Consider the following 27,245-nt stretch of genomic DNA (forward strand, 5'->3'; position numbering starts at 1 on the left):
GTGTGGTTGTACGGTGTGTGGTTGTGTGGTTGTGTGGTGTCTGTGTTTGGCGTACGTGTGGTTGAGTGGTGTGTGTGTTTGAGTGATGTGCGTGGTTATGTGGTATGTGTGGTTGTGTGTGTATGGCATGTGTGTGTGTTTGTGTGGCATGTGTGTGGTTGCGTGGGGTGTGTGTGGTATGTGTGGTTGTATAGCGTGTGTGGTTCTGTGATGTGTGTGTGTTTGTGTGCTTGTGTGGTTGCGTGGCATGTGTGGTTGTATGTGTTTGTGTGGTGTGTATGTGGTTGTGTGGTTGTGCGGCATGAATTGAGAAAGATAAGAATAGGAAAGGGGTGTGTGGGAGGAGGGGGTACGGGGGTGCAGAAGAGAGTGTGTGAGAAAGTGTGTACAACCGCACTGAGAGAGAAACATCCGTGTAAATACGTGTGAGAGTATGTGAGAGTCTGTGGTGTGGGAGGCCGTGCACGTGTGTGCTGTGTGCATGTGCCCTGTCTGCGCGTTGTGTAAGTTATGAGTGTATGTGTGTGTACGTGTGTTGTGTGTATACATGCATGTGTGCATGTGGCTGTATGTGTAAATGTGTGTACACATGTACGTGTTGTACTATACATGTGTGGCATGTACTTGGTTGTGTGTGGTTTGTAGCATGTGTGTGTGTGTGTTTGTGTTTGTGTGGTGTGTATGTGGTTGTGTGGTTGTGCGGCATGTGTGTGTGGTATGTGTGTGGGTGTGTGGGTGTGGTTTTGTGGTTGTGTGGCTGTGTGGTTGTGTGGCATGTGTGTGGTTGTGTGGCATGTGTGTGGTTGTGTGGCATGTGTGTGGTTGTGTGGCATGTGTGTGGTTGTGTGGCATGTGTGTGGTTGTGTGGCATGTGTGTGGTTGTGTGGCATGTGTGTGGTTGTGTGGCATGTGTGTGGTTGTGTGGCATGTGTGTGGTTGTGTGGCATGTGTGTGGTTGTGTGGCATGTGTGTGTGTGTTTGTGTGCTTGTGTGGTTGCGTGGCATGTATGGTTGTGTGTGGTATGTATGTGGTTGTGTGGTTGTGCGGCATGTGTGTGTGGTGTGTGTGTGTAGTGTGTGGTGTGTGTGTGTGGTTTTGTGGTTGTGTGGCTGTGTGGTTGTGTGGCATGTGTGTGTGGTGTCAAGGCTGAGTCTGTGGTTGTGTGGTTGTGTGGTGTGTGTGTGGCGTGTGTGTGGTTGTGTGGATGTGTGGTTGTGTGGCATGTGTGTGTGGCGTGTGTGTGGTTGTGTGGTGTGTGTGTGGTTGTGTGTGTGGTTGTGTGGCATGTGTGTGTGTGGCGTGTGTGTAGTGTGTGGCCTGTGTCCAGGCAGCACAGCATGGGCCGGGGACAGGGATTTCTCCCCCCGCAGACCCTGCAGACCGCCCGCTGTGGGAGGCCGGCAACCATAAGCTCCGGTGCAGGAAGCGGAAGAGACATGGGCAGCAGCTCAGGACCACTGCGCTGGACACTGTCGGTCCTCGGGGCCCTCTCAACCTGTCTCCTGCCAGCCAGACCGGCCGGTGCCCCCAAGGGGAGCTTGGCCCGAGAGGCTGGCCGCACGGCTCCCCCAGACGGCCTCTGGACTAGGTCTGGGCTCCACACGGCAGGGCAGGGATCCCGCTGAGGGCCCCGCGGTGCCTCGACCAGCAGCTCTGCGTGGCCCACTCATCTTCCCCCTTGCACGGCCCCGGGGGAGAAACCGAGTCCGCTTCCCACGTACGGGACCCGGGGTCAGGGGGACCATGTCGCTAAGAGCGCCAGGGATCCAGGACTCCAGAGGCCAGCCCTGTCTGGGTTCTGCAGCCTGGCAGGGGCTCCCAGAGGGCTGGTGCCAGGGGCAAGCTGGGAAGCAGCGACCAGGGATGCTGCCCCCTGGGCTGGTCGAGGCTGGCTGCCCCCAAAGCTGACCAAGCCCGGCCACCAGGCTGGAACTCAGCGCTGCCTCTGCCTGGGGCAGAGACCTCGGGCCAGTCGCCGGACATATTCGAGCCTCCCTCATCCCTCCACACAATGAGAATTAAAAGAATCCTGCCTTGCCCCGTTGCCAGGCAGGTTAAATGGGACAATCCTGTGGCCGCTCACGGGAACTCTGCTGGAAGAAGGGCCTCGGGTACCTGCAGGGGAGGGAGTCCGCCTCTCCTGCCCAAGCACACGGGAGGCCACGGGCCCAAGCTAACACCTAGAAATGAGAGATAAAGTGTAACTCATGCAGCTTTAGATGCACAGAGACTGCCAGCCTCAGGTCCCTGGCCCGGCCTACAGCTGGGCCCCCGGGGGCTTCGGGGCAAGAGCAGACGAGAAAAGGCCGCCCGCTGACCACAGGGAGGCAGGACACCTCGGCAGAGGCACGGACTTCTGTCCGTGGCTTGTCCTCATGGCCAAGGAAGCCCTAAGCCAAGAAACAGCCCTAACAGGGTCCCTGGCTGTGCACACCCACAGACTAAAGCACGCACCATTCCAAGGGGCGCCCCCAAACCGGCTACACCCCTGAACTGGGTTGCCCACCGAAACATAAGCATACAATCCAAAATCACAACACCCCAAACACCTCTGAGAATGACTGGCGAGAAACTAAAAACCAAACGTTTGCTGATGTAAAAGATTTTTTAAGAGACAGAGAGAAGGACTCTGTTTCAGGCACTTGGAGCGGAGTCCCAGACCCGCCATTCCTCAGGCAGAGCCAGAAGCAGGAACCGAGGGCCCGGGGCACAGCGCAGGGGGTGCCCATCCAAACTGGGCTCCCCGAAAGGGTGGCGGCCTCAGAGTCAGGGCAGAGCATGGTCATGGGGCAGGGGGCCCCGTGGGCAAAGCTGGCCTTGCTGCTGTCACCCACGGCCATCGGGCCGTGGCTGGGGACAGCGGGGGCAGGGAGGCTGTTTCAGGTGTCAGAGCCGGCCAGGACCTGCTCCCACCTCGCGTTCAGTCCCCAGGCCCCAGTCACATTCTGGTGAGAAGCATCTGTGAGGCAAGCATCTGTGGGGGTCCACGTATATCACCCTCGGTTCCGTTTTTTTAAAAAATATATATATTTCACCAAGTTAGAAAAGCAGCATTTTAGCGCCTCTCTGTGCACAGGGCAGGCGGGCTCCCCTCCTTCCTGTCCAAGCCCAGGTGGGCTCTTAGCCACGATGGGACCTTAAGCAAGGCCCGTCACCTTGGGGGCCTCAGCCTCCTCAGCTGTACAGTGGGGACAAGGGTCAGACCTCGAGATTCGAGCAGCTCGAGTCGGCGCCTCCAGGAAGCAGTGGGAACAGTTCTGGGACCACTGTGGCATCAAGGAGCACACCCTGAGCTCCCGCAGGGGACCAGTGTGAAGTCCCCAGGCTGCTGGGTTCCTGTCCCCACCCCACCCCATGGCTAGCTGTGTGCACACGGAGAAGGAAGGACATCGAAGGTTCATGCTAGAGCCCACCCCAGCCGGTCCAGGGGCCACCCAGCGCCCCCTCCACACACCTCCACTGGCTGTATGTAAACGACCTTGATCTCCTCGCCCCCGTCCCCGCTCTGGAGAGTGCAGGCAGAAAGCTGTAGAGATTTGGGGATGAGGGGGACCACCGTGTATTGAATGTCTACTGCGTGTGGAACAGTTTACACACATGACCTCCTTATATCCTAAGAACGACCTGATAAGGGGGCTATCCCTACTGTCACGTCACAGAAAGCCAAGGTTCTGACAAGGTCGCACAGCTGGGACCCGCCGCCAGGTTGTGTGTCGGAGTCTGGCCTTGCAGCTAGAAGAGAGCTGGTCCCTGGGGATCCTGGCTGCCTGAGAGAAGGGGGCAGGGCACCCGCCCCCCACTGCCTGGCCCCAAGACCCCACCCCGCCAGGGGGGCAGCCAAGCTGAGAACCAGGATTGGCACCCAGACACCCAGCAAGGGCCCAGCAGCCACTTCTCAAAGTTTAATGTCTCAGCAGGTTTAGATTCCTTCTTTCAAAATACCAGAAGTAATTAGACCAGATGGACGAGCTGCGTGCCAACTTCGCGCTCTCTTTTTTTTTTTTTTTTTTTAAATCAAGGCCGTTTTCAGTTAAATGAGAACAACAACAAAAAAAAATACATCCAAAACCCATAAATGAATACGGTACGTATACGGAATTTTTTTTTAACACTCAGGATTTTGTAACAGCTGAGTTCTTCCTCTTGCGATTGGTTCCCGCCCCCTTCCTCCAAGCTGCTCTCGGGGAGGGCTCAGTGCCGCGCCTGAACCTGAGGGGACCAGAAATGGCTTCCCTAGCCCTGAAAGTCACAGCGCCCTGGGCGGGTGGCAGCACAGACACAGGGGCCTGGAGAGACTTGTGTCCCTTCCCTGCCAGGCCGGATGGGGAGATGTGGTGATGGACCACTGCTGGGAAGGCAGGAAATGGAATCGGGGGGTGCGGGTCTGGTCCCCAGCCTGGGGGTGACAGGCAGGCCCTTCTCTACAGAGATGGGCACTGAGGAGGAGGAAGGAACCAGTGGGCAGGAGGCGGGGGACAGGCCTGAGCAGAGTCCACACACAGACTCCGACACAGAGAGACCAGGCCAGGCCTGAATTTCAACTTGAGTCCCCACGGCCTGACTTCTGTCCTTCTGTTCATCCATCCGACAGCTCTTTATTATAATGGGCCGGACGCCATTCTCGGCACTGGAGCGAGGCCCACAAAAGAGATTCAGGTCCTTGCTCTCGTGGAGCCTCAAACGTTCTAGTAGTTTGGAAAAAGAGGCTTGAAAGAAATCGATTGTCAGAGCAATTCTGACAGTGCGGTCCCAGAGCCAAGTGGCAGGAGAGAGGCGGACACAGACACCGCCTGGAAGGAGAAGGGGGCGGGGCAGCCAGGAAGGATAGATTTCTGCACTTGGTACAGCACAGTGGGTGTCAATGTGCAGAAGCGTAAAACGGGACCCCACCTCACGCCAGCAACGCAAGCGCGGCTGGTGGGCCCAGCACCTGAGCATGAAACGCACGGTTCTGGAAGACGAAGTGGAACCATCGTCATGACTTCGGGGGAGGGAAGGCGTCTTAAACAGGACGTGAAAATCACTTACCACAAAGAAACACACTTATGCATTTGACTGCGGCAAAATTAAGAAAGTCTGGCCATCTGAAGTCACCGCTGAGAGAGAGAAAGACGAGCCACAGAGGAGGGAAAGCTGCTTGTCACGTCACATCTGACAAAGGGGTCGTATTCAGAAAACATAAAGAATCTCTATGAACCAATAAGGAACAGCCAGACACGGACAAGAACGTTCAAAGCAATGTTATTTATACTAGTCCCAAAGCAAGGGTGGCTGGATTTGGTAGAATGGATAAATTAACTGTGGTATATTCATACGACAAAATCCTATATAGCGGTGAGCAAAGAACCAATTTTAACTGCATATGATGATGGAAGAATCTTAAGAATATAATATTGAGCATAAAAAGCAGATATGATACATATCTGGATGAGTCTGTTTTTATAAAGTTCGAAAACCAGGCAGAATCAAACTATCTCTGGGTTACAGTGACCAGACGAAACGCAGCATGCCCCATTAAACTTGAACTTCGAATAAACAACGAATAATTTTTTTAGTATAAGTATGTCCCTCATCTTGCGTGTTAAAAATTATTCTCTCTCTGCCTCGCCCAGTCCTGCAGGGTGGGGTTGGTAATGCCTGGTCACAGCGGGGCCACTACAAAAACAGAATGAGAACAGCCTGGCACACACGGGGCCGGGCCTGGGCGAAGGCTTGGCACTCATGGGGCGTCAGTGGTTATGGCCCCATCGCCGCCACCTATATCCTGAGCTCCTGGGTGGCAGAGACAGGCCTGATTTCAGGGGCTCCGGAGCCTTGAGAGGGGCCGGCACGCGATGACCACTGTGGGCCTCGAAGCATGCGGACTAACAAGAAGTCGAAGCCACTCCAATGTAACCCGTCCCCGAGGCAGAGCATGTCTTGGTAGCCGCACTTACGAGAAAAGCCAGCCGTGGTAACCATGAGTCTGCACTGGTTCCCCCTTCCTGGCTCACTGAGGTGAGTCCTCAATATCAAGGGCAGCCGGTCACACTGCCGCCCTCCCAGCACCAAAAGGACCTCCCGCTCTGCGTGTCCCTGCCTCCCTCTGCTTGCAGAGGGACCATTGGTCATAGGGAAAAAAACTGTGGCCCTCTGAGGGGGGAGGGGCTGGGAGGACACGGGGGCCCAACCACGGTGGGTCTCCGCTGACATGCCCAGGGTGACAGCCACCACCACGGCAAGAGCCAGTACAGCCTGGTTGCCCAGCCTGTGGCTTCAACTCCCCCACTAAGACACACCTGGAAGCCACACTCAGCCCCCAGAATGACCACATCCCTTAAAGGCTCCTGGCCTTGGCTTGGGCTGTCCCCTCTACCTGTCACGCCCTTCCTGGCCTCCTGTGGCTGCTGTGTGTCCTCAGCCTCAGGCTCTCCCATGGGAGCCTCCCCTGACCCCAGCTCCCCCGGCTCTCACTGAATCGAGGAATCGGTAGTTGGCGTCCATCCCCATGGGGATGCAAACCCCCTTCGGCGCCTGGGGCACGGCAGGTGTTCATCAAAGGACACTGAATAACTCCACCCTAGAGCAGACCAAGAGCCTGCAGAGTCACTCAGTGGCTGGCTCTGGGCAAGCTGCACCCTCGCCTGGGCCTCCACTTGACCTTCTGTGAAATGGGGTAATTGGAGGCCTCGCCCTGCCTGGAAGGTTGAGGAAAAAAAAATCCCGCCTCCGGCCTCCACCCCATGATCTCCACAGCAAAAGCCACGACCAACCTCCCAGCCTCACTCTGGGCCTGGCCTTCCTCCGGATGGGCCCATGCAGATCTCACAGAAGGACCAGAGAGGCTAAGGCACTTGCCCGAAGTCACACAGCTAAGAAGTGGGGGTGCCCCGTCCCCCACGGCCCAACTGCCCAGTCTCTGCTGTTGCTGTGACTTCTAGGGCCTGGTGGCAGGGACCTACCTTCCCAGGCACACGGGTCCCAGAGGGTAGAGCAGCAGCAGGAACAGGATAAATTTCAGTGTCACGGAAGCAGATGTAAGCAATGGACTCACAAAGCAGAAGAGTTAGTAAAACTTGCCCAGCAAACGAGCACAGGTCTCCCTTCCCACCACCCGGAGCCCAAGGGGAACCAGGGCGGGGTTGCTACGTGGAATGCCAGCTCACGGCCCGCATCGTGCAGTGCAGATGAGGCGCCTCTGGCTTTCGGCATTAAGGGCTATTAAAGGACATCGGCCCAAGAAGAGTGTGGCATAACAGGTCCTCAGAAATGCCTCCTCTCGTGCCTTCTCTGCCTCAGTTCCAATACCCCCTCCAATGGGGAGCCCTCCAGGATCTCACCAGGTCCTTCCCAAGTCCCTTCTTGGGTCCCTTCTCTGTCCTGCAGCCCCTCCCACTCCTGAAGCCTGGGGCTGAGCCCAGCATGGCATGTGCTGTGGGTGTGCACCCCGCTGGGACAGAATTCCTCAAATTCAGGTCCCTGGAAACTCAGGACCTGGAACTAAAGAGTTCAGAACTGCCCATGCTAGAAGCCACAAAAACCAAAAGCAGGACCACTGGTGCCTTGAGCATGGAGCAGCTGTCCTACAGCAAGACCAACAGTCGGCCTCACTCAGGCCTCAGCAGCACCAACACTGGACCTCCAGCTGGCAGAGGGGACCCCAGGGCTGGCCCCGAACCCTGGCCCTTTGTTCACACATGAGCATAGAGAGCTGGCCGTCAAAGGGGTTCTTTGGAGCCCAGCCGTGGGGTGCACAGAGCTGTTCTGTAGGGAGAGTGGGTGGGACAGTGAGTGACTCCTGTGGGCTCCCATCCCCCACTACCCTGGGCTCTGGACAAGGCCACGTTGGAGGATGGGGTCTGCGGCAAGTAATAAGAACGATTCCTCTGCTCACAGAGAGCTTGGCGCAGGTACCGGGCTTGGCTGAACCCTCCCGACACCTTTGCCACCGTGCTCTGGGGCAGAGGCAGTGTCACTCCCATTCTGTAGGAGAGAAAACTGAGGCACAGAGAGGTTAAGTGACTCGCCCAGGGTCACACAGCCTGTAAGAGGTGAGGCCAAGATTTCAGCCCAGGCAGTTTATTCCAAAGCCATGCTGGTCTCTCTCTCCTGTGTATGGCATCCTCACCCTGCTAGCATTTGGCACTCTGTGGCTATTGCCAGCTGGGCCTCTAAAGGCCAGCCAGTCTGTCCACCTATAAAATGGAAACAATAGTTATGGAGAATTTAGCCTAGGGCCTGGCTTACTGTATTTATTCAGGAATGATTTGCTGCCACCACCATCATTACTATCATCTTAATCATCACCATCATCACCACCATCACCACCATCATCACCATCATCATCACCACCATATTCACCATCATCATCACCATCACCATCACCACCATCATCATCGTCATCACCATCATCACCATCATCACCATCATCATTATCATCATCACCATCATCACCATCATCACCATCATCATTATCATCATCACCATCATCACCATCATCACCATCATCATTATCATCATCACCATCATCACCATCATCACCATCATCATTATCATCATCACCATCATCACCATCATCACCATCATCATTATCATCATCACCATCATCACCATCATCACCATCATCATTATCATCATCACCATCATCACCATCATCACCATCATCATTATCATCATCACCATCATCACCATCATCACCATCATCATTATCATCATCACCATCATCACCATCATCACCATCATCATTATCATCATCACCATCATCACCATCATCACCATCATCATTATCATCATCACCATCATCACCATCATCACCATCATCATTATCATCATCACCATCATCACCATCATCACCATCATCATTATCATCATCACCATCATCACCATCATCACCATCATCATTATCATCATCACCATCATCACCATCATCACCATCATCATTATCATCATCACCATCATCACCATCATCACCATCATCATTATCATCATCACCATCATCACCATCATCACCATCATCATTATCATCATCACCATCATCACCATCATCACCATCATCATTATCATCATCACCATCATCACCATCATCACCATCATCATTATCATCATCACCATCATCACCATCATCACCATCATCATTATCATCATCACCATCATCACCATCATCACCATCATCATTATCATCATCACCATCATCACCATCATCACCATCATCATTATCATCATCACCATCATCACCATCATCACCATCATCATTATCATCATCACCATCATCACCATCATCACCATCATCATTATCATCATCACCATCATCACCATCATCACCATCATCATTATCATCATCACCATCATCACCATCATCACCATCATCATTATCATCATCACCATCATCACCATCATCACCATCATCATTATCATCATCACCATCATCACCATCATCACCATCATCATTATCATCATCACCATCATCACCATCATCACCATCATCACCATCATCACCATCACCATCATCATCGCCGGGGCTCCTGTGGACACACTGACCATCACACAGAACAGTTGTGACCCATTCTCACCTTGATCGCCACCCAGCCGGGTAACCCTCTGTGTCCCCTACAGACAGTAAGGACTCGATGTGTACTTGTGTTTTAAACAACTGGCCAGCTCCCACGCCCCCTCCTTCTGCACACTCAGCCGCAGCTCCTCCCCGCCCAGCACGCCTCAACCCGCGGTCAGACGGCGCAGCACACTCACCACGGGGAGCCATAGATCCGGAAGCCGCGCACGGTGACCTCGGAGTCCTGCAGGTAGATGCAGTTGGTCAGCAGCGACTGCACATTCTCGTAGTTCTCGGGCTTCAGCTTCGACACAGACGGGAAGTAGTAAAAGTCCTGCTTGATGAGGTCAGCCATGAACTCCTGGTCGAAGGTCAGCTCGTGGTTGCCGGCGATCACGATCTTGTACTCGTAGGGCAGGCTGCCTGCGGGGTGGCACAGACACACAGTGCACCGCCCGCCGCACACCCCCTGGAAGCCACAGCATGGTGGAGGGAGGGGCAGGGGAAAGCCACCAGTCTCCCTGGCAGAGCCACCCCTGCTGCCTGTCCTCCAACCTGTGCCCTTGCATCAGAGGTGGCAGCAGCCTAGGACTCCGCTGAGTGACAGGCCACCTGACCCCAGACTAGCAGGGATTGTGGGTGGGGGGAGGGCGGGGGGTGGTTCCTCCAGGCCTCTGAGCTGCAGCGTGACTGCCCTCGTCCTCAGAAGACCCTGCCCTGGACCTCCATGCCTCCACTTCCCCAGCTCACTGTCCCAGGCCCCCTCTACCTGGGGATTAGTAGCCTCCACCTCCCAACAGGAACGGCAAGGTCTTTGCAGAGCCTGGGTCAAAGCTTCAGAGATCCTAGGCTCTGTGCTCGGGAAAAATTCTGGTGCCATCCCGCCTGCCATGGAGTTCCAGGTCAGAACAAAGTCCGAGAGTGGTCAGAACACAGCCGTCTGTGCGTGCCATGCGCTGAACTGGCAACGGCGTCGCTCCAGCTTGCTCTCTGCAGTCCCGGACAGAGATTCCACGCAGAACTTCTCCCTCGCTTTCTCTGCGGCCCTACCTTGCCGATGCCCTAAGCAGGTGTGTGCGACCGCCTCTCGAGCGATCTGTCTGTGGGCTGGGATCCAGGAGAGCTGCCTGAGGCTACCACAGGCCCTCAGCCCCACCCCTGCCCACCCCCACTGCCCCCTGGGAGCCAGCCCGACCTGAGGCTTGGGCCCTGGACTCCCCACCACCCACCAGCCTCAGCTGCTGGGCTCCCAGGCCTAGAGAAAGAGTCGTCGGTACTTGTTTTAGATTAAAAAATGAAGTATTGAAGGCGAACCCAGAGGCCCAAGGCTTTCTCCTGGGCCCTCTCAGCGGGGGTGCCCTGGGTCAAGCAAATACCAAAGGGTGTGTAAAGGTGCCAGCCCAGCACGGGGCCCTTGGGGAGATGGGTGTCCAGGCAGAACGGTGACATTCCACAGCCAGAGACATAATCATGGCTAATGAACGACTAAATGACTTAAACTCTGTTTTTTTAAGGAGCCAGTCCCAGGGACACTAAGCTCTACCGTGTGTCTGTTTCAGCAAGAAGGTCACTTCTCTCGTCCTGAATTATGGCTAATTAGAAGGATCCCGGGGGTCCCTAGAGGGTGCACATATGAGCCCTACTATGTGCCAGCCACTGAGCCAGCACTCATCATCTCCATGGTGCAGACGTGGGAACCGCAGCTGAGGAAGCTGGGGGGTGACGCGAGAGGGAATCTTCCCAGGGGAACTCAGCCTCCCGACTCCTGGGCACGCAGAGATGGAGGAGCGAGAGGCCGCAGAGCTAGTGGAGATCCACACCTCACAGTGCATCTTCTCCGCTCCCGGGGGACAGAAGGGATGACGGGAAACAGCGTCATCCGTTGCATGAGCTTCCGTCAGCAACTCAATGCCAGAGCCGCCTCTGCTCCCAGCCCCGAGGGCTGTCTGCCTTCCTGGGGCCCGATGCCCTCACCGGCGGATCAGGCGCCATGACTGTGCAGTCAGACCCAGCTCCCAGTGAGCCTTCAGGAAGACGGGTGCTTCCCCAGCCCTGTGGACACTCCGGGACGGGGATCCATGAGACTTACGGCCGTGCCATAGTGATGTTCCATGCACAGTAACTACACCTCGCACCATATTCTAACTGCAACGAAACGGAACAGCCCAACGCCCAGCTACAGGCTTCTCCGCCCACCCCGCCCCCACGCTTGGGACCTGCACGTTCTGCCTGGCCACATGCTCTATGGCGAATGGCCACTGGATGGCCACCTGATTCCCTGCCCGGCCACACGGCAGTGGGGGAGCCCAGCAGTGAGGCAGCTTTCTGCAAAACACGCAGAAAACCATCACCGCCTCAGAGCCGCAGCGACGTCTTTACAGGTTTAAGAAAAAAAAAAAACAGTGTCCTCTGTTCTTCCATGTTTATCAGCTCTGGGAGCCCGTGGGACGATGACAGGCATCAGCCGTAGGTGCCGACAGCCTGGGCTCCAGACCCAGCTCTGCCACTGAGCAGTTGTGTGACTGAACCTCCCTGGGCCTCGGTTTCCTCACCTGTACGATGGGAAGGAGGCCGCCCGCCTCGCCAGACTGTCGTGGGATCACACAAGAAAGCGAAGGGAAACGGACAGACACTTTCGACGGTCGAGGAAAATGTCGGCTTCCCGGGACGAGATTCTGCAAACTAGAAGCCCTCGGGCCAGACCTGCCCACGCACATATTTGGTTTGGCAAAACTAGTTGGTTTTTTGAAATTGGAATTGGTTGCCAACGTAAAAAATTTGAGAGATTCCCAACAAAATGCCATTCTTTCTGTTTTCTAAAAATCAATCAGTTTTAAGATCTCACGATCCTGGCCCAGTCAGATGCTGAGTACCTGGGTCTCCCTAAGACAAGATGCAGACATCGGTTTGCCCCCATCCCCGTCTGTCCCAGTCTACCGCATGCAGTCCCTGGAGACTTGAGGGGAGCAGACGTGGCCCCTGCCCCTCGGTGCTTCCAAGCGGGGGTGGGGACCAGCTCCCCCAGTGCCATCAGCGCCCCCCCAGCCTCACCCACCTCCTATCGTCACCCTCCTGTCCACCCCAGTGGGCCTGGCCCAGGGTGCCGAGCAGGTGCCTGTCCCCCAGCACGATGGCCCCAGGCGCACGGGAAGAGACGTGTGTGCTTCACCCATCTCCGTCCCCGGCAGGTCCCAGCAGGTCGAGCAAATGAAGCCGACAGCACCACAGGGCGACATGGCGCAGAGAACCTGTCGACGGCGATGCTGCCGCGGGGAGGGAGGAGGCCTGCTGGGGCCTGAGCGGCTGGAGAAGCGTCACGGAGGGAGAGAGAGAGACGACTGCCATTTCCTGAACCCCATCATCGGGCAAGCCACCCTGGGTAAAAGGCTGGACCCTCCAATCCCCACAGACCCCACAGGTGGGCTGTTATTGCTGCCCTGTAGCTGGGAAAGTCGGCTCTGAGGTCAGGGACCTGCCTGGATCCCCAGCAGGAGACCAGAGAGGCAACGCTGGACGTTGGTCCAGCTGACCCCACACCTCTGGGTTGGCAGCTCAGACTCCGAGGCCACCAGACCGGGTGGGGCCCTCATCAAGCCCCTGTCCACTGCCGACTGCCCTCAGCTCTGATTCTCCCCGTTTCTCCTTCACGCACCCACCCACCCCACTCCGAGCGCCGCCCCGGCTGGGGGAGCCCGAGCCACACTGAGGTATTTATGTCATGTCTCGGACTGAGGGTGTTACTAAAGCTAATTAGCAAATGACTCCAACTGCACAGATTCATTTATCCCCACAGCTCCTGCGTACTGGGAGTTAGGGGGTGAGCAGGAAGCTGTCGGCTCTTCCCTGTCCCTTCCACCTCAGACCAGAGGAGGGTAAATGATGTTCTTCCATCCCAGAGAAGGGGGGATGGGGCAACAGTCTCCTGTATGTGAGGCTGGCGGGGGGCAGGAACCACAACCCATTAGCAGACACCCTCAGTTATTGTCCGGTCTCTCTCAGAAAGGCAGGTGCCACGTGGCTCAGAGGCAAGGGACTAGTCCATTTGTGAATACAGAAACCATCCGGCGCCATGCCCTTCTGAGCTGGAGGTCCAGCCACAAACATCTGTCTGGACGGCCACTGGACTTGGCAACTCGCCAGCTGTGCATAACTTTCAGACATCTAAGTATTACTATCCCCATTTCACATCTGGAAATCGAGGCTCAGAGAATTTGCCTAAGGTCACACAAATCAAACCACAGAAGGCAATGGACACTTGATAGTGTTTGTGGCTTGGCCTCATGAAACTCATCCTGAAGAGGCGTTCCAAGCCATCATGCTACTCTGTATTACAGTGGGTGGGCGGGTGGATGGATGGATGGATGAGTGGATGGATGATGGGTGGGTGGGAGGATGGATGGATGGATGGATAGGTGAGTGGATAGGTGAGTGGATGGATGATGGGTGGGTGAGTGGATGGATGGGTGGATGGATGGATGGATGAATGGATGGATAATGGATGGATGGGTGAGTAGATGAGTGGATGGATGAGTAAGTGGATGGAAGGATGGATGGATGGATGGATGGGTGGATGGATGATGGGTGGGTGGATGGATGATGGGTGGGTGGATAGGTGAGTGGATGGATGATGGGTGGGTGAGTGGATAGATGGATGGATGGATGGATGGATGGATGGATGGATGGATGGATGAGTGAACGGATGGATGGATGAATGGATAGGTGAATGGGTGGATGGGTAGCTGAATAGATTGGAGGATGGAAGGATGATGAATAAGTGGATAGATGGATGGATAGGTGGATGGATGAGTGGGTGGATGGAAGATGGATGGGTAAGTAGATGGAGGATGGGTGGGTGGGAAAAAAAAGGTGAGTAGATGAGTAGATGGATGAGTGAGTGGATGGATGGATGGATGGATGGATGGATGGATGGATGGATGGATGGATGGATAGATGGATGGATAGATGGATGGACGGGTGGGTGAGTGAATGGGTGAATGGATGGATGGATGAATGGATGGATGGATGGATGGATGGATGGATGGATGGATGGATGGATGGATGGACGGGTGGGTGAGTGAATGGGTGGATGGATGGATAGGTGAATGGGTGGGTGGTGGATGGATAGATGAACAGATTAGAGGATGGATGATGAATAAGTGGATAGATGGATGGGTAGGTGGATGGATGAGTGAGTGGATAGAAGATGGATAGGTGAATAGATGGAGGATGGATGGGTGGGTGGATGGATAAATGGATAGAGAGAGATAGATAAATGTATTTATAAATCAATCGATCCATCCTGAGCTAGCTCTGTCTCCTTTATGTTAACTGACCTCTGTCTCCCTGGACCCCGCCCTCTCCTCTAGACTTTTCCTCCAGCTGCCCCAGCAGGGCATGTTTTCCAGACCCGCCTCCCTCACCCATCACCCTGACTGTCCACCTCTGAATCTCCTCCGGTTGGACCTGCTCTCTTGCAGGTGGGAGTAGAGGAGCCAGAACTAAGGCTCTGGTATGGCTTGACTATACTCACACGGGGTGAAGAAGTCCCCTCCTCTGTCCTAGGGCTGCTCCCTCTGTTGTTATGGCCTAAGGCTGGCTTAGCCTTCAGGTGCTCACGTCATCCCGCAGCTCTTACCATCCCGACCATGGATAAAATACCCAACACCTAGTCATCACAGGCCTTCTTACGCAGCTTCACCATCCCCTCCTGCATTCGAGCAGTAAACGAGGGGAGTGTTATGGTGACCTCAATACTCGATTGATTTGCAGGGGCTTCATGGGTAATAAAATGAGTTGAATACAAGTCATCCCTCCTAATGCCTGCACACGGAGGAAACCAATGTCCCCTCGGCCCCTTCCTGCTGCTATCTTTCCCGGCAGTGAAGAGGGCTGGCCACGAGGGAGCCTCCCCGGTGCCCAGATGGGGGAGCCTGCCCTGGCGAGGGGCTGGAAGTGCCCGAGTCCCAGGAGAGGGGGTGTTCTTTAGGCTGGTGTGAAAGCAAATTAGGCAGTGTCAACCCTGGAGATGAGAAAGTACTGTCCCTCCGTGGACCAGAAGAAAGATAGCCAGCCTGAAGCGCCCCCCGGCTGGGCACAGGAGACGGCAGCTCAGGTGGCTGTGCCTGCTCAGTAGGGCTCCGAGAGGGGACAGATGGGTCCAAATGCCTTTTCTTACCCACGACAAAGGCACAGATCCTGACAGCCTATCCCAAAATCCCACTCAGCCAGAAACTCACGTTCCTCCCCAAAGCTGGGCCCTGTTGTAAACACCCCCCAGCACGCACACACACACACACACACACACACACACACACACACACACACACACACTGGTCAGCTGTCCACAAGCCCCAACGGAGCATGAGCTGTGTTCCAGACCCTGTAAGAGGCACCATCGAGGACACTGATAACCAAGACCCTCAATCATGAGATCAATACCAAAAGTGACACGCAGAGGTTCCAGTCCACACCACTCACTGGAAAGAGGAGGAAACTGGAGCTCAGACAGGGGAAGGGACTTGCCTGAGGTCACGCAGCAAGACAGCGGAGAGCAGGGCCTTGAACCCTGGCCTCTCGCCCTGGGAGTGCCCAACAGCAGCCACGTCGGCCACTGGGAGGACATGCCCAACGAGCTGGGGACTAGAGAGATATGAGGACATTCGGGAAGAGTGATGTAGCAACTTGAGGGACCGGTTAGGTCCTGGGCCAGGGGGTCCTCGCTGGGTGGGTCAGGATGCTGAACTCCCAACCTCCAAGAAGCACCAAGTCCCCACAGAAGCCAGCATGAACTCTCCCTGCTTTTCGGAACTGGTGGCCATTGCTACGCGTTTGTATTCTGCGAGAGGTCCAGGCCGGCTTCCCAAAATGCTCCGTTCCTTGTCAGCCCAATTATTTGAGGTCCTGGCATTTGCCAGCCATGGATTTCTGGGTGGTAACGAGACCGGTGAGCGTAAATCAGCAGAGCACTAGAGGATGACATATTGTTTGAACTTTTCATTTGCCACGTAGATCCAAAGAGACGTGCACCCACATATAGATCCCATATGGCAGGCAGCAAGTGTACATGGTATTCGGGGCCCAGACAGGGATGCCGGCGGAAATCCCCGCTACTCATGCTTCCCAGATTAATCTCCCTCCAAAAGGTTGCGATTCTTTATCGCCAGCACTCACCCCTCCCTCTTCGCAAAGCGCTGCCTGCACACTGCACAATCGGTTAAATTCAACGAGATACGCACAAGCGTCCCCATGATCCGTGCCATTCCGGGGCGGCGTGCGGAGCCCGGCGGCAGAGTCACAGCGTTCCCTAAACGCGGCGACAATCAAGCAAATGCCCACTTACGCCTCCCCTGCCCGTTCCCGCCGGGCAGAACATCACGGAGCGGGGAGGAATAAAGAGACGGCCTAACGATCTCTGATTGCATTTTTACTACGTCTCGGACAGTTCCGTGTTTAAACACTGCCGGCGTCCGGGGGGACCATCTTAGCAGACTCCCCGGAACGGCGCACGGTCTGGAATGATGCGGGGAGAGCGCGAGCCCCGCCGCTCAGCTCTGAGCCTCTTGACGCAGGTAGGGCACACCAAGGACGGCGTTGGAGTCACACGGCCCCGCACGCACGGGGGACACAGGCCCGCGGTGCCAGCAAAGGGACTTCTGTGTGCCGCCTGCACAGGCAGGGGACATCTGAAGGCACTGCGGGTTGATGGCCAAGGCGGGGTTACGGGAACGCAGTGCACGGGCTGTGCCTGCAGAATCTGGTTTTCGCTGCCCTGCGGTGAGCACGTCCCTGTGCCAGGCTCTGCGATAAGCGACTTACACTGGATGCTCCTAGATACCGCAGGGGAGCAAGGGCCATTCACCCCACAACACGGAGGAGAGGCTGTGCGCAGAGCGGTTAGGGGTGTGCACCCTGGAGCCTGGAGCCTGAATCCCACCTCTGCCTCCTCCCTGCTGTCTGGCCTGGAGCAAAACCCTCACTCCTCTGAGCCTCAGTGTCCTCATCGGTAAGACAGGAATGTTGGGGTTCCCCACGGGGTTCTTACAGTGATCTCACCGGCAAAGTCGAGGAAAGCCCGTGTTGAACTTACACGGCAGACACGGAAACGCACGAGGAGGAAGTCTGTACTCACAGAGCCCTAGAATCAGGAGGCACGCGGGGCCACGTGGGGGGCCGCAGGCTGGTGGTCGGAGGCAGAGGCGCGACAGGAAAATGTGGGCAAGAGCCTTTACGAGGTCTCCAAGGGCAGGAGGCAGGGCGGGCGGGGGGAGGGGCACGGAAGCGGCCCCTACTTGTCTGCTACCCGGCCCTGGGGTGATTGGGGCAGGGGCATGGAGCCCCAGACAGGAGGTGGCTGGGGGCGGGAGGTCCGGGTGCATTGGTCTGCATGCGAAAACCCCAAAGGCGAGTCCTGTCCTCTAGAACTGGTTAACCCTGGGAGGGGCAGCCCCTTCAGGGTCGGCCGGGCCCCAAGATGTCAAAGCATCAGAACACAGAAAAGTAAAGGCTTGATAATGCAAGCTGGACGTTAGCCATGACCATGGGCCGTCAGGAGCACGGAAGGCTGTGCTCTGCTCCAGGCCAGAAATGCTGGCTGGGACGATGGAGGACCAAGGAGGCTAAGGCCAGGTCATCGGCCTGGGGCCACGCAGAAGCTCCTGGACTTCAGGTCACCTGCCGAGAGCTGGGTGTCAAGACCCCCTGTGGGACAGCTGCATCCTGGAGTGGCAGACGCTCGCTGAGCGGCAGGCCGGCCCCAGCACCCAGGCTCACCCAGCCTCACCCAGCCTGTGTGGGCCCTATGCAGGAGGGTGCTGGATTCACAACTCAGCACTGGTGCCCATATTTAAAAGGCAAATGCGATTTTTCTTCTGTTCCATCCTAATAGCCAAAATGTTTAACTCTCAAACATTTGTTTTTCCTGGGAAATGTTTTAGAAACAGGAACATTCCGTCCCGATCATCCTTAAACGCTTGTTTCCATTGCTACCGCAGAGCGCCTGTGACTTTAGGCTGAAAGGGACAGCCGAGAAGTTTCTGTGTTTTTCCTCCTCAAAATAAGGCCGCCTGCTGCCAGAAAGATTTCATGAGACTCTCTCTGGAAGTCACAGCCTGGCAGAACACACATGCCCAAAGATGGCCATGAGAGGGTCCCCAGTGACCCTCACAAAGGGTCAAGCTGGTAACCATGGATGTAGCATGCGTTCAGAACTTGAGGCTACGGCGCCCCCTCCAGGCCAGGCCCTGTTGGTGCTCTGACCTCACTTCTTACTGCGGACACCACCACCACCCACCCCCAGGGACCGTGCACCCATCCCCCAGGCTGCTTAAAGCCTCCTGACACTTGCTAATTCCATTCCATCCACCCAGACCTCCTTCCCACCCCTCTGTCCGAGTCAACTCCAATTCAATTCATCCTTGGTCAGTTGTCCCAAGGGCCACTTCCTCCAAGATGCCTTCCAAAGAAAAGGTTTGCTCCCCAACGTGCCTGGGTTGCCTGAGTGCCTAGAATAATGAATGAAAAAAAGACCCACACCTGAGGCCCATTAGCCAGGTCACATGCAAAGGACGAGGTAGCCAAACGACAGTGGAAGTTCGAAACTAAAAGAAAATGGAGAAATGCCTTTCGAACGATGAGGCAAACGAGCAACGCAGAGTTCTACACCCAGACAAACTGTCAGCTAAGACCGAGGACAGAACGAAGGCTTTTTCCTGACCTGCAATGTTACCAAACGTTTATCTCCAGTGCATTCTGTTTCAAAAAGCTCCCGGAAGGTGCGTTCCACCAAAATGAGGGAGTAAACCAAGAAAAAGGAAGCCGTGGGCTCCCAGAACCAGGGGGCTCCCAGCCAGAAAAGAGGCAAAGGGAGAAGACGGTGAAGGGCCATCTCAGGATGACGATGGCACGCGGACCTGGAGGTCAGCCAGTCCAGGCCTGGGAGGGGTCAGAGGCTCAGGAACTACAAGAAAAACAAGCCAACGCGTGGCCCAGCCCAGCTCGCCATGGTGCGCAGGGGCATCTTAAGCTGCAGGAGACACAAATGAATCATGATGGGTACATAGGAAAACAAGCATGCAAAACAATTAACTGCTTACACACACACACACACACACACACACACACACACACACAGAGTAAGTTGTACAAGATGAATATTTAACCAAAAACTGTGCTGACTATATTAAAAGGGTAGGAGAAAGAACATGTGTATAGAGGTGGAGAGGCGAAATCTCTAAATCTTCGTTTTTCATTGTGAGAATTAACAAGTAATATTTAAAACCGGAAAAGTCAAAGGATAGCGATGTAAGGTCGTTCCTTAGAGACACTTAGAGACAGCGTGGTCATAAAAGCAGCAGCTGCCAGAGTGGCAGTGAGGACAGGCATGCTGGCTCTGCCACGAGCCTCCGGCCCTTTGTGACTTGTCGGGCACCTGTATTACCATAATGCAAATACAATTTTAATTAAGTTAAAAGACGGTGCTGGAGGCCAGGCCGCCCTTCCCCACCTCCTAAGTCTGTCCCGTCCCTTCATGCGCTCTGCCTGCTGCTCAAAACCTGGAACCAAATCAAATGGGGTCCCAGTTAAGACCGATATGGAAAGACAGAGCAGGCAGGAAACCTAACCTGGGTGACTCCTCTGAGGTTCTGAGGGTCTAAGTACTGGGATTACTCTGGCAGCCAAGTTCAAAGTCAGGGGACCTGGCCGAGCAGCTCCTCACCTGGGCAGGTCGGGCAGCCATTAACGACACCACAGGTGTCAGCTGCTGAGAGTCTGAGGAAGGGTCCCTCACGCCCTGTTTCTACCCTTCGCGTCTCACGAAACGGGCCCTGTTCGGGCAGGTGAAGAAACTGGGGCTCGGTGAGTTAAATAACTAAACGGTTGGGAAGCGGAGAAGGAAGAGTCTGATCTATTTTTGCTGAAGCCCATAATTTCTAGGTCTGTATCACAACCACCGAGACGTATTACACGTGACAGAGCTTCTGTATCACACATTCCTCAAAAACAAGAAAGAAAAGGGTCGTCGCCATATACTTGAATCTTTACGTCTTCCCTGTGACGAGGCTCTCTCAGTGACTTTATTTCAAACCACACAATATTTTGGAGAGCGTGTGGCCGTTGTAAACAAGCCTTTAAAGACCAATTTTTAAAAGCAATACAGATGTTAGAACAAGTTAAACGAATTTGGCAAGAGGACAGGATACACAAACAAGGCACGGAACAACCAGCTGCATTTCTACACGCTAACAATGAACAATCCAGAAAGGGTTTTAAGAAAACAATCCCATTTGCAATGGCATCGAAAAGAATAAAATGCTCAGGAATAAACTTAACCAAGGAGGTGAAAGATCGGTATGTTGAAAACTACGAAACATTTGCCGAAAGGAGATTAAAGAAGACAGAGTAAATGGAAAGACATCGGGTGTTCGTGGGTCAGAAGATTTCATGTTGTTAAGATGTCAATAACACCCAACGCGACCTACAGATTCAACGTGATCCCTACCGAAATCCCAATGACATCTCTTTCAGAAATAGGAAAGCCATCGAAAATTCATATGAAATCTCAAGGGACCTTGAAGAGACAGAATAATCTTGAAAAAGAAAAATAAAGTTGGAGGTCTCATACTTCCTGATTTCAAAACCGATGACAAAGCTACAGTAATTAAGACGCTACGGGGCTGGCAGTAGGACAGACATATCAATGGCATAGACTAGAAAGCCCAGAAATAAATGCTCACATACACGGTGAAATGATTTTCGACAAAGGTACCAAAACCATCCATCCAATGGCAAAAAGACAGTCTTTCAACAGATCGTGCTAAAAATAATGGATATCCACATGTAAAAGAATAAAGTTGGACCTTTATCTTACACAATATACAAAAATTAATTCAAAATGGAACAAAGACCTAAAGTAAGAGCTAAAACTATAAAACTCTTAAAAGAAAGCATAGGGGGAAAGCTTTGTGACATTGAATTTGGCAACGATTTCCTGGATATGACTCCAAAAGCACTGGCAACAAAAGAAAAAATATATCAAAATTTAAAACTTCTGTACATCAAAGGACACCATCAACAGAGTAAAAAGGCAACCCACGGAATGGAAAAGAAAATATTTACAAATCATATTTCTGATAAGGGGTTTATATGTAGAATATATACTTTTAAAAAAAAACTGCAACTCAACAACAACCCAATATAAAAATAGGCAAAGGACTTGAATAGACATTTCTCCAAAAAAATATACAAACAGCCAGAGAATTGAAAGCAGGGACTCAAACAAGTATTTGTAGATTTGTGTTCACAGCAGCATTATTCACAATAGTCAAAAGGTGAAAGCCACTCAAGTGTCCCTCGGCAGAATTGCACAAACACGATGCGATGTAGCCATACAATGCAATACAACTCAGCCTTTAAAAAGAAGGAATTTCTGACACCTGCTACAACATGGATGAACCTTAGGACGGTACACTATGTGAAATAAGCTATTCGCAAAAGAACAAAGCCTGTATGACTCCACTTGTACAGGTAGCTGGAGCAGTCGAATTCATAGACACAGGGAGAATGGTGGTCGCCAGGGGCTGGGGGCAGAATGAGGAGCTGGGTTTTCGTGGGTGCGGAGTTTCGGTTTTGCATGATGAAGACATCTGGAAGCGGATGGTGGTGACAGCTGCACAATGTGAACGCACTTAGTGCCATCGAACGGACCCCTGGCAAAGGCGAACATGGTGAGTTTAAAAAGAATGAGAGAAGAAAACAGGACCCTAAGTTTCAGACAACTAGGACTGAACGCCAATCACTCAAGGAGGCAGACGAGTCTAGAATTTAGAAGTCATCAAGGTTTAGAGGTGGAAAGGGACTAAGTGGCTGTTTGAGTCTCGGTCCCCTCAGCTCTGCCTTCATCCCAAAGTCCTGATTGAGAAGCTTTGGGTCAAAAAGCTACACCTGCTTCCACCTCGCCAGAAAATTCCCAGCCAGATTTCACCTGGGGTCTGACGGCCCTCGGTGAAAGGCACGCCAGATACTTGGCTCTCCTGCTGCTGAACAAACATTTTTCCAAAAGGTTCCACAGGTGCCTTCTGGCGACAAACAACCCATTTAAAAGGGGAAGGGGGGTGACCGGCCCAAAGCTAAGTTTTTTTTTTTGCAGTGGCAACTGAAATAAATATTTCAAACAGTGAAGACTAAAGGTTCCTATTTTTAAGGTATTTCTTAATAAAACTAAGTGTGTTCAAGCTAAATAAACATTTTGGATGTCAAGATCCACTGAAGTAAATCATCTTGCCACTTCTGTCTATTCAGTTGTTTATGCCACAGTAATTTTTTTTGACCCTAATCAGTGCTGGGCCCTGTGCTGGGAGCTGGAAACAGGGAGGTCTCGACACGGTCCCTCCTCCGGCATCCAGGGTGAGAAAGACGCATGCAGGCAATTTGAGATCTCTCGTGGGGGTGGTTCCAAGTCACACGAAACCATAAACAGCAGTGAGCTTTCCCTTCCCCAACCTCGATAAGAGGGGCCATCACAGAAATAAGAATCGCAGATGCTCCAGGGACAGGCATCGGAGGAGGACCTCACAGGAGCAAAAGCACAGAGGTGGGACAATCCAACGTGTCTGGCAGACGAGGGGCGAGGGGCGAGCGGAGGCAGGCCAGGGAGGGACAGCTGGGGTCACATTCGAAGGAGCCTGGACTGCCAGGCCAAGATCTGGACTTCGCCCAGGACACAGCAGGGAACCAATGAAGAGCATTAAGGGGGGGGAGGAGGCACAGTTGGATCAATGAACAAAAAACTTCTTTTGAATACCGACATGACAAATGTTAGTCTGGAAAGTGACTATTTTGAGAGGCTGGGACGCTACCAAAGCCAGGCCCACTTTGTCAGCGCCCAGCCTCCCCTCACTGTCACGGCTGTCAAAGCCAGCCCGGAATCAGCTCCAACGGCCTTCCCGGGCTCTCCGAGCCTCATTTGCATCGTGCACACTTAGAAAGGTGTGAAAGTCTTCTTCTTCTTAAGAGAAATCAAAGAAACAAACCTATACACTTAAAAAAAAAAATAACTGCTTTTCCTTAAAACGAATTTCAAAGAACTAAAGCCTAACTTTCAAATATCTGATTTAAAAAGAGGACGACATCCTCGGATGAGATTAATAATAGTAATTAAAGCTACCATCAACTGAGCATCTACTTTGTGCCGGGCACTTAGATGCATTCATAAAACAACCACGCCAAAAACAAAAGCTGCGTTCATTATGTGTTTATCCCATGCCGAGCCCTCTGCTGAGCCCAGATCACCCCCTGCCTCACTGAACCCTCCCAGTATCAGCCCCCTTTTACAAATAAGAAAACCGAGGCTCAGAGAGAGGACGTAACGTGCTCAAGGCCAGATGGCTGGGAAGAATGGAGCCAGGACCCATCCCTGAGGGGCTGCTCCAGACCTATGTGCTTAAACTGCAGTGCCTTCTGCAGCCCCATAGCTGCAGAGGAGGATCACCCCCACTCTGTAGGCACAAGGGGCTTATAACTGCCTCAAGGTGGCCCAGCTGGCATGTGGCTGGCAGGGCTGGGGCAGGGTCTGCCTGCTCCAAAGGCCAAATCCTCTCCATGGTCCCTCTCTCACTTCGGGAATTTAGTTTATAAATAACAAATACACGTGGAGAGAGAGAGAGTTGGTGCTGTCCGTGGTGCTGAAGGTGGCAAAGGCATGTGAGATCAGCAAGATCCCCGCCTTCCAGAAGTGGACCTGCGGGGGTATCAGCAAGACGGGAACAAAGGGACAAGTACCAGGTCAGGCGGGGGTAACTGACATGGGAAAAATTAAGCCGGCGAGCGTGACGGGGCAGCCTCGGGGACGGGAGCTGATGGATGGGGGCCGTCAAGGACGGCCTCTCTGGGAAGGTGACTTCTGAGAGTCACCAGGGAGACTTTGGGAAACCACATCCTTGCACTAGGCCTCAGTCTCTTCATCTGTAAAGCAGAGACAACACTCCTCAGGACCCAGGCTGCTCGCTGGGGTCACAGCCCATCAGCAACTTGAACATGACTTTGTTTAGTTGGCCATGATGCCATCTATAAAGCATGACTCCTGGATATCAATGCCACCTTGGAAGAGAAGAATTTGCTGACAGAAAGGGCTGGGGTTCTCTGGATACATGAGGAAGTTCCCACATAAAATGGCCACCTTAGGTATTGAAAAAATAATAAAAGTTTGGACCAGATGATAGACCTTGGGTTAGAGTCCTGGTTCCATCCTCATTTTGCTGAATGATCTCAGTCCAGCTCTTCACCTCTCTGAGCTCGGTTTCCTCATCTGTAGAGACAGTAATGGCAAGGGATGGTCTGGCTGCACTGCCCCATCGGTGGTCATTAACCCCCTATGGCTATGTAATTTCAACTTAATTACTATGAAATAAAACACAAAAGTCAGTGCTTTGGTCACACTAGCCACATTTCAAGTGCTCAATACCCACAGGATGCAAGTGGCTACCACAGAAGACAACCGTAGTCTACTTGTCACCTGGGGGATCACCCACCCCAGCCCTGCCAAATCGGGATCTGTGCTTTAACAAGACACACCCCTGCATGGGATTCTCATGCCCTTGAAGTCCGAGAGGGCTGGCTGTGAGGATTAAGGGAGAGACCAGGTGGGGAGACACTCCACGAGAAGGGACAGCTCTGAGATGATAACGACAGCAGGACAGGTGGCTTCTGCGCCCTCTCTAAGTGGTCATCACGCTCTCCAAACCAAACCGGACACGGAGCTTCTGCAAGTCTGCACTGAGCACAGGTGCAGGAGGCGGGCAGGGGAGGGTGGCAGGGACGGGGGCATGGGAGAATCTTCCAGACATTTCAGAAGTTTGTGGGCACACGAGGACAGAATATTTCAATTCTATGGCTGGCCAGGATTTTCTGGCTTGTTGACTATTCCTGTTTTGGAATGAAATCCAGCAAGAAAATGACATTTGAAAAACTCACAGGCTTATTTCATATCCAAACACCTCTCTCTCTGTTTGCAGAAAAAAAAGCAGCACAGCAGCAGAAGACGTTGCTTCCCCAGCTCTTGAAAGACCAACTGGCTACTTCTCTATCAGCCACTGATTTCCTCTCATGGCTCCATTGCCCAGCAGGAGAGCTAACAAGGGGAGATGAAAATGGGGGGCTCCTAGTGGGAGACCCAGCAAAGCCTCAGAGCACTGTCGTTTTCAACACGTCATCTGTTATCGGCACACCCACCAGCCTAGGAGCAGGGCATCATTCCCATCATATGGATAAGGAACCTGAGACCCAGGTCACATGAGTCACCTGCCCTCCGTCTCACACCTGGGAGGCAGATGAGTGTCTACCTTGGTCACAGGCTACGACTTTACCCTGTCCCCATCAGGTCATGGCATTTTCTTTTTTTATCTGTCTCTCGAGTAACAGTCTTGCTGGTTTGGGGGCCCACCGTATGCTCAGCATCTAGCACAGAGTCTAGAACAAGGTGATACTCAACAAATGTTTGTTGAATGAATGATTGCAAACCAATCAAGTCGGCAAGGGAAGAAAGCTCCAGCCTCGGACCCTCGGTTAGCCTGCCCCTCCCACCCTTCACGTGTCCGAGCACAGCCCAAATGCCAAGGTCCCCTCAAGTGCCACTTCCTACATGAAACCGCCTGGTCTCTCCTACTTGGTCACCATCCCCCATCTGGCCTCTGCTTTTCCCACTCACCCTCTCAGGTGCCCCCCACCCCGGCACTCCAGCCTCGTGCCTCCTGGCTGGTCCTCACGTGTCACCAACACTCCTGACTAAGCTGCCACCTCTGCCCACAATGGCCTCCCAGACACGTACACGCCAGCTCCCTCCATTTGAGTCTCTGCTCAGATGTCACCTCGACAGAGGGCCCCGTCCCATCTCCTTGTCTTGACCCCCCAACACACGACAGCTGCTTTCCGTGGCCTGTCTTCCGTTTGCTCACTGCCGCACGCCCAGTGCCCAGAGTCACGCCCAGCACATAAAAACTGCTCAGCAAACATCCACCTTGGAGGTAATCAAGGGCAAACCGGAAAACGAATAATAGCGATGACAGCGATGGCTTGCACCGGAGCAGGGTTACACACAAGTCGGACGCAAGACACCTGACAGTAAAGATGCACAAAACGTCAGGAAGAGGGGACGGGGCGGGAGCGTGCAGGGACCTTCGGAGAAGAATGAAGGTGTCGATTAATTGCAGACTGAGTGAAGTCGGATATGCTTATTAAAAATTTATGAGTAACCACTAAACAAAGCGGAAAAAGAATGTAGAATTTCCAAACCAATAGAGGGGGGAAAAAAAGAAACTTCGATCAATCCCAAAGAAGGCAGGGATGGGGAGATAGAAAGCACAAAATGAATGACAGGAATGGACGTGTTTTATGTACCGGAAAACACTAAACAAATTTTCATTGTCATTATTCAAATATAAAAATCTTTACCAAGGTCCTCCGACACACAAACGACCAGCACATCTGGTTCTCACGGTACTCACCGCTGAACGAGATGGACATCAAACATGCTACCATGTTTGGGGATGGACCAATCAGAGGGGCTGGCACATTTCCTCCTCCCAATAATCAGAGCCATTAGTCAAGTGCATCTCCCTTTTCACTTTGGCCCCTAGGAAGCTCAGTCTCCAATTTCCAACTCACTGAGCCCTGAGCGTTAATATTCTAGGCCCCTCCCTTGAGCTGCTCTAATTTTTTTATAAT

The 27,245-nt window shown here is 53.4% G+C and overlaps 1 protein-coding gene across 1 annotated transcript in view; it reads right to left on the reverse strand.

The window, feature by feature from the left end:
• Positions 1-27,245, reverse strand: part of MPPED1 (metallophosphoesterase domain containing 1) — a 58,548-nt gene that overhangs the window by 12,742 nt on the left and 18,561 nt on the right. The window contains exons 4-6 of the mRNA XM_015593527.1: positions 9,728-9,953; positions 8,109-8,175; positions 7,803-7,935 (exon numbers count right to left, since the gene is read on the reverse strand). Of these exons, the coding sequence (XP_015449013.1) occupies positions 7,803-7,935; positions 8,109-8,175; positions 9,728-9,953 (426 nt within the window). The remainder of the gene's footprint in view (positions 1-7,802; positions 7,936-8,108; positions 8,176-9,727; positions 9,954-27,245) is intronic.

This window comes from Pteropus alecto, unplaced genomic scaffold (assembly GCF_000325575.1).
Source record: "Pteropus alecto unplaced genomic scaffold, ASM32557v1 scaffold157, whole genome shotgun sequence".
Taxonomy (NCBI): domain Eukaryota; kingdom Metazoa; phylum Chordata; class Mammalia; order Chiroptera; family Pteropodidae; genus Pteropus; species Pteropus alecto.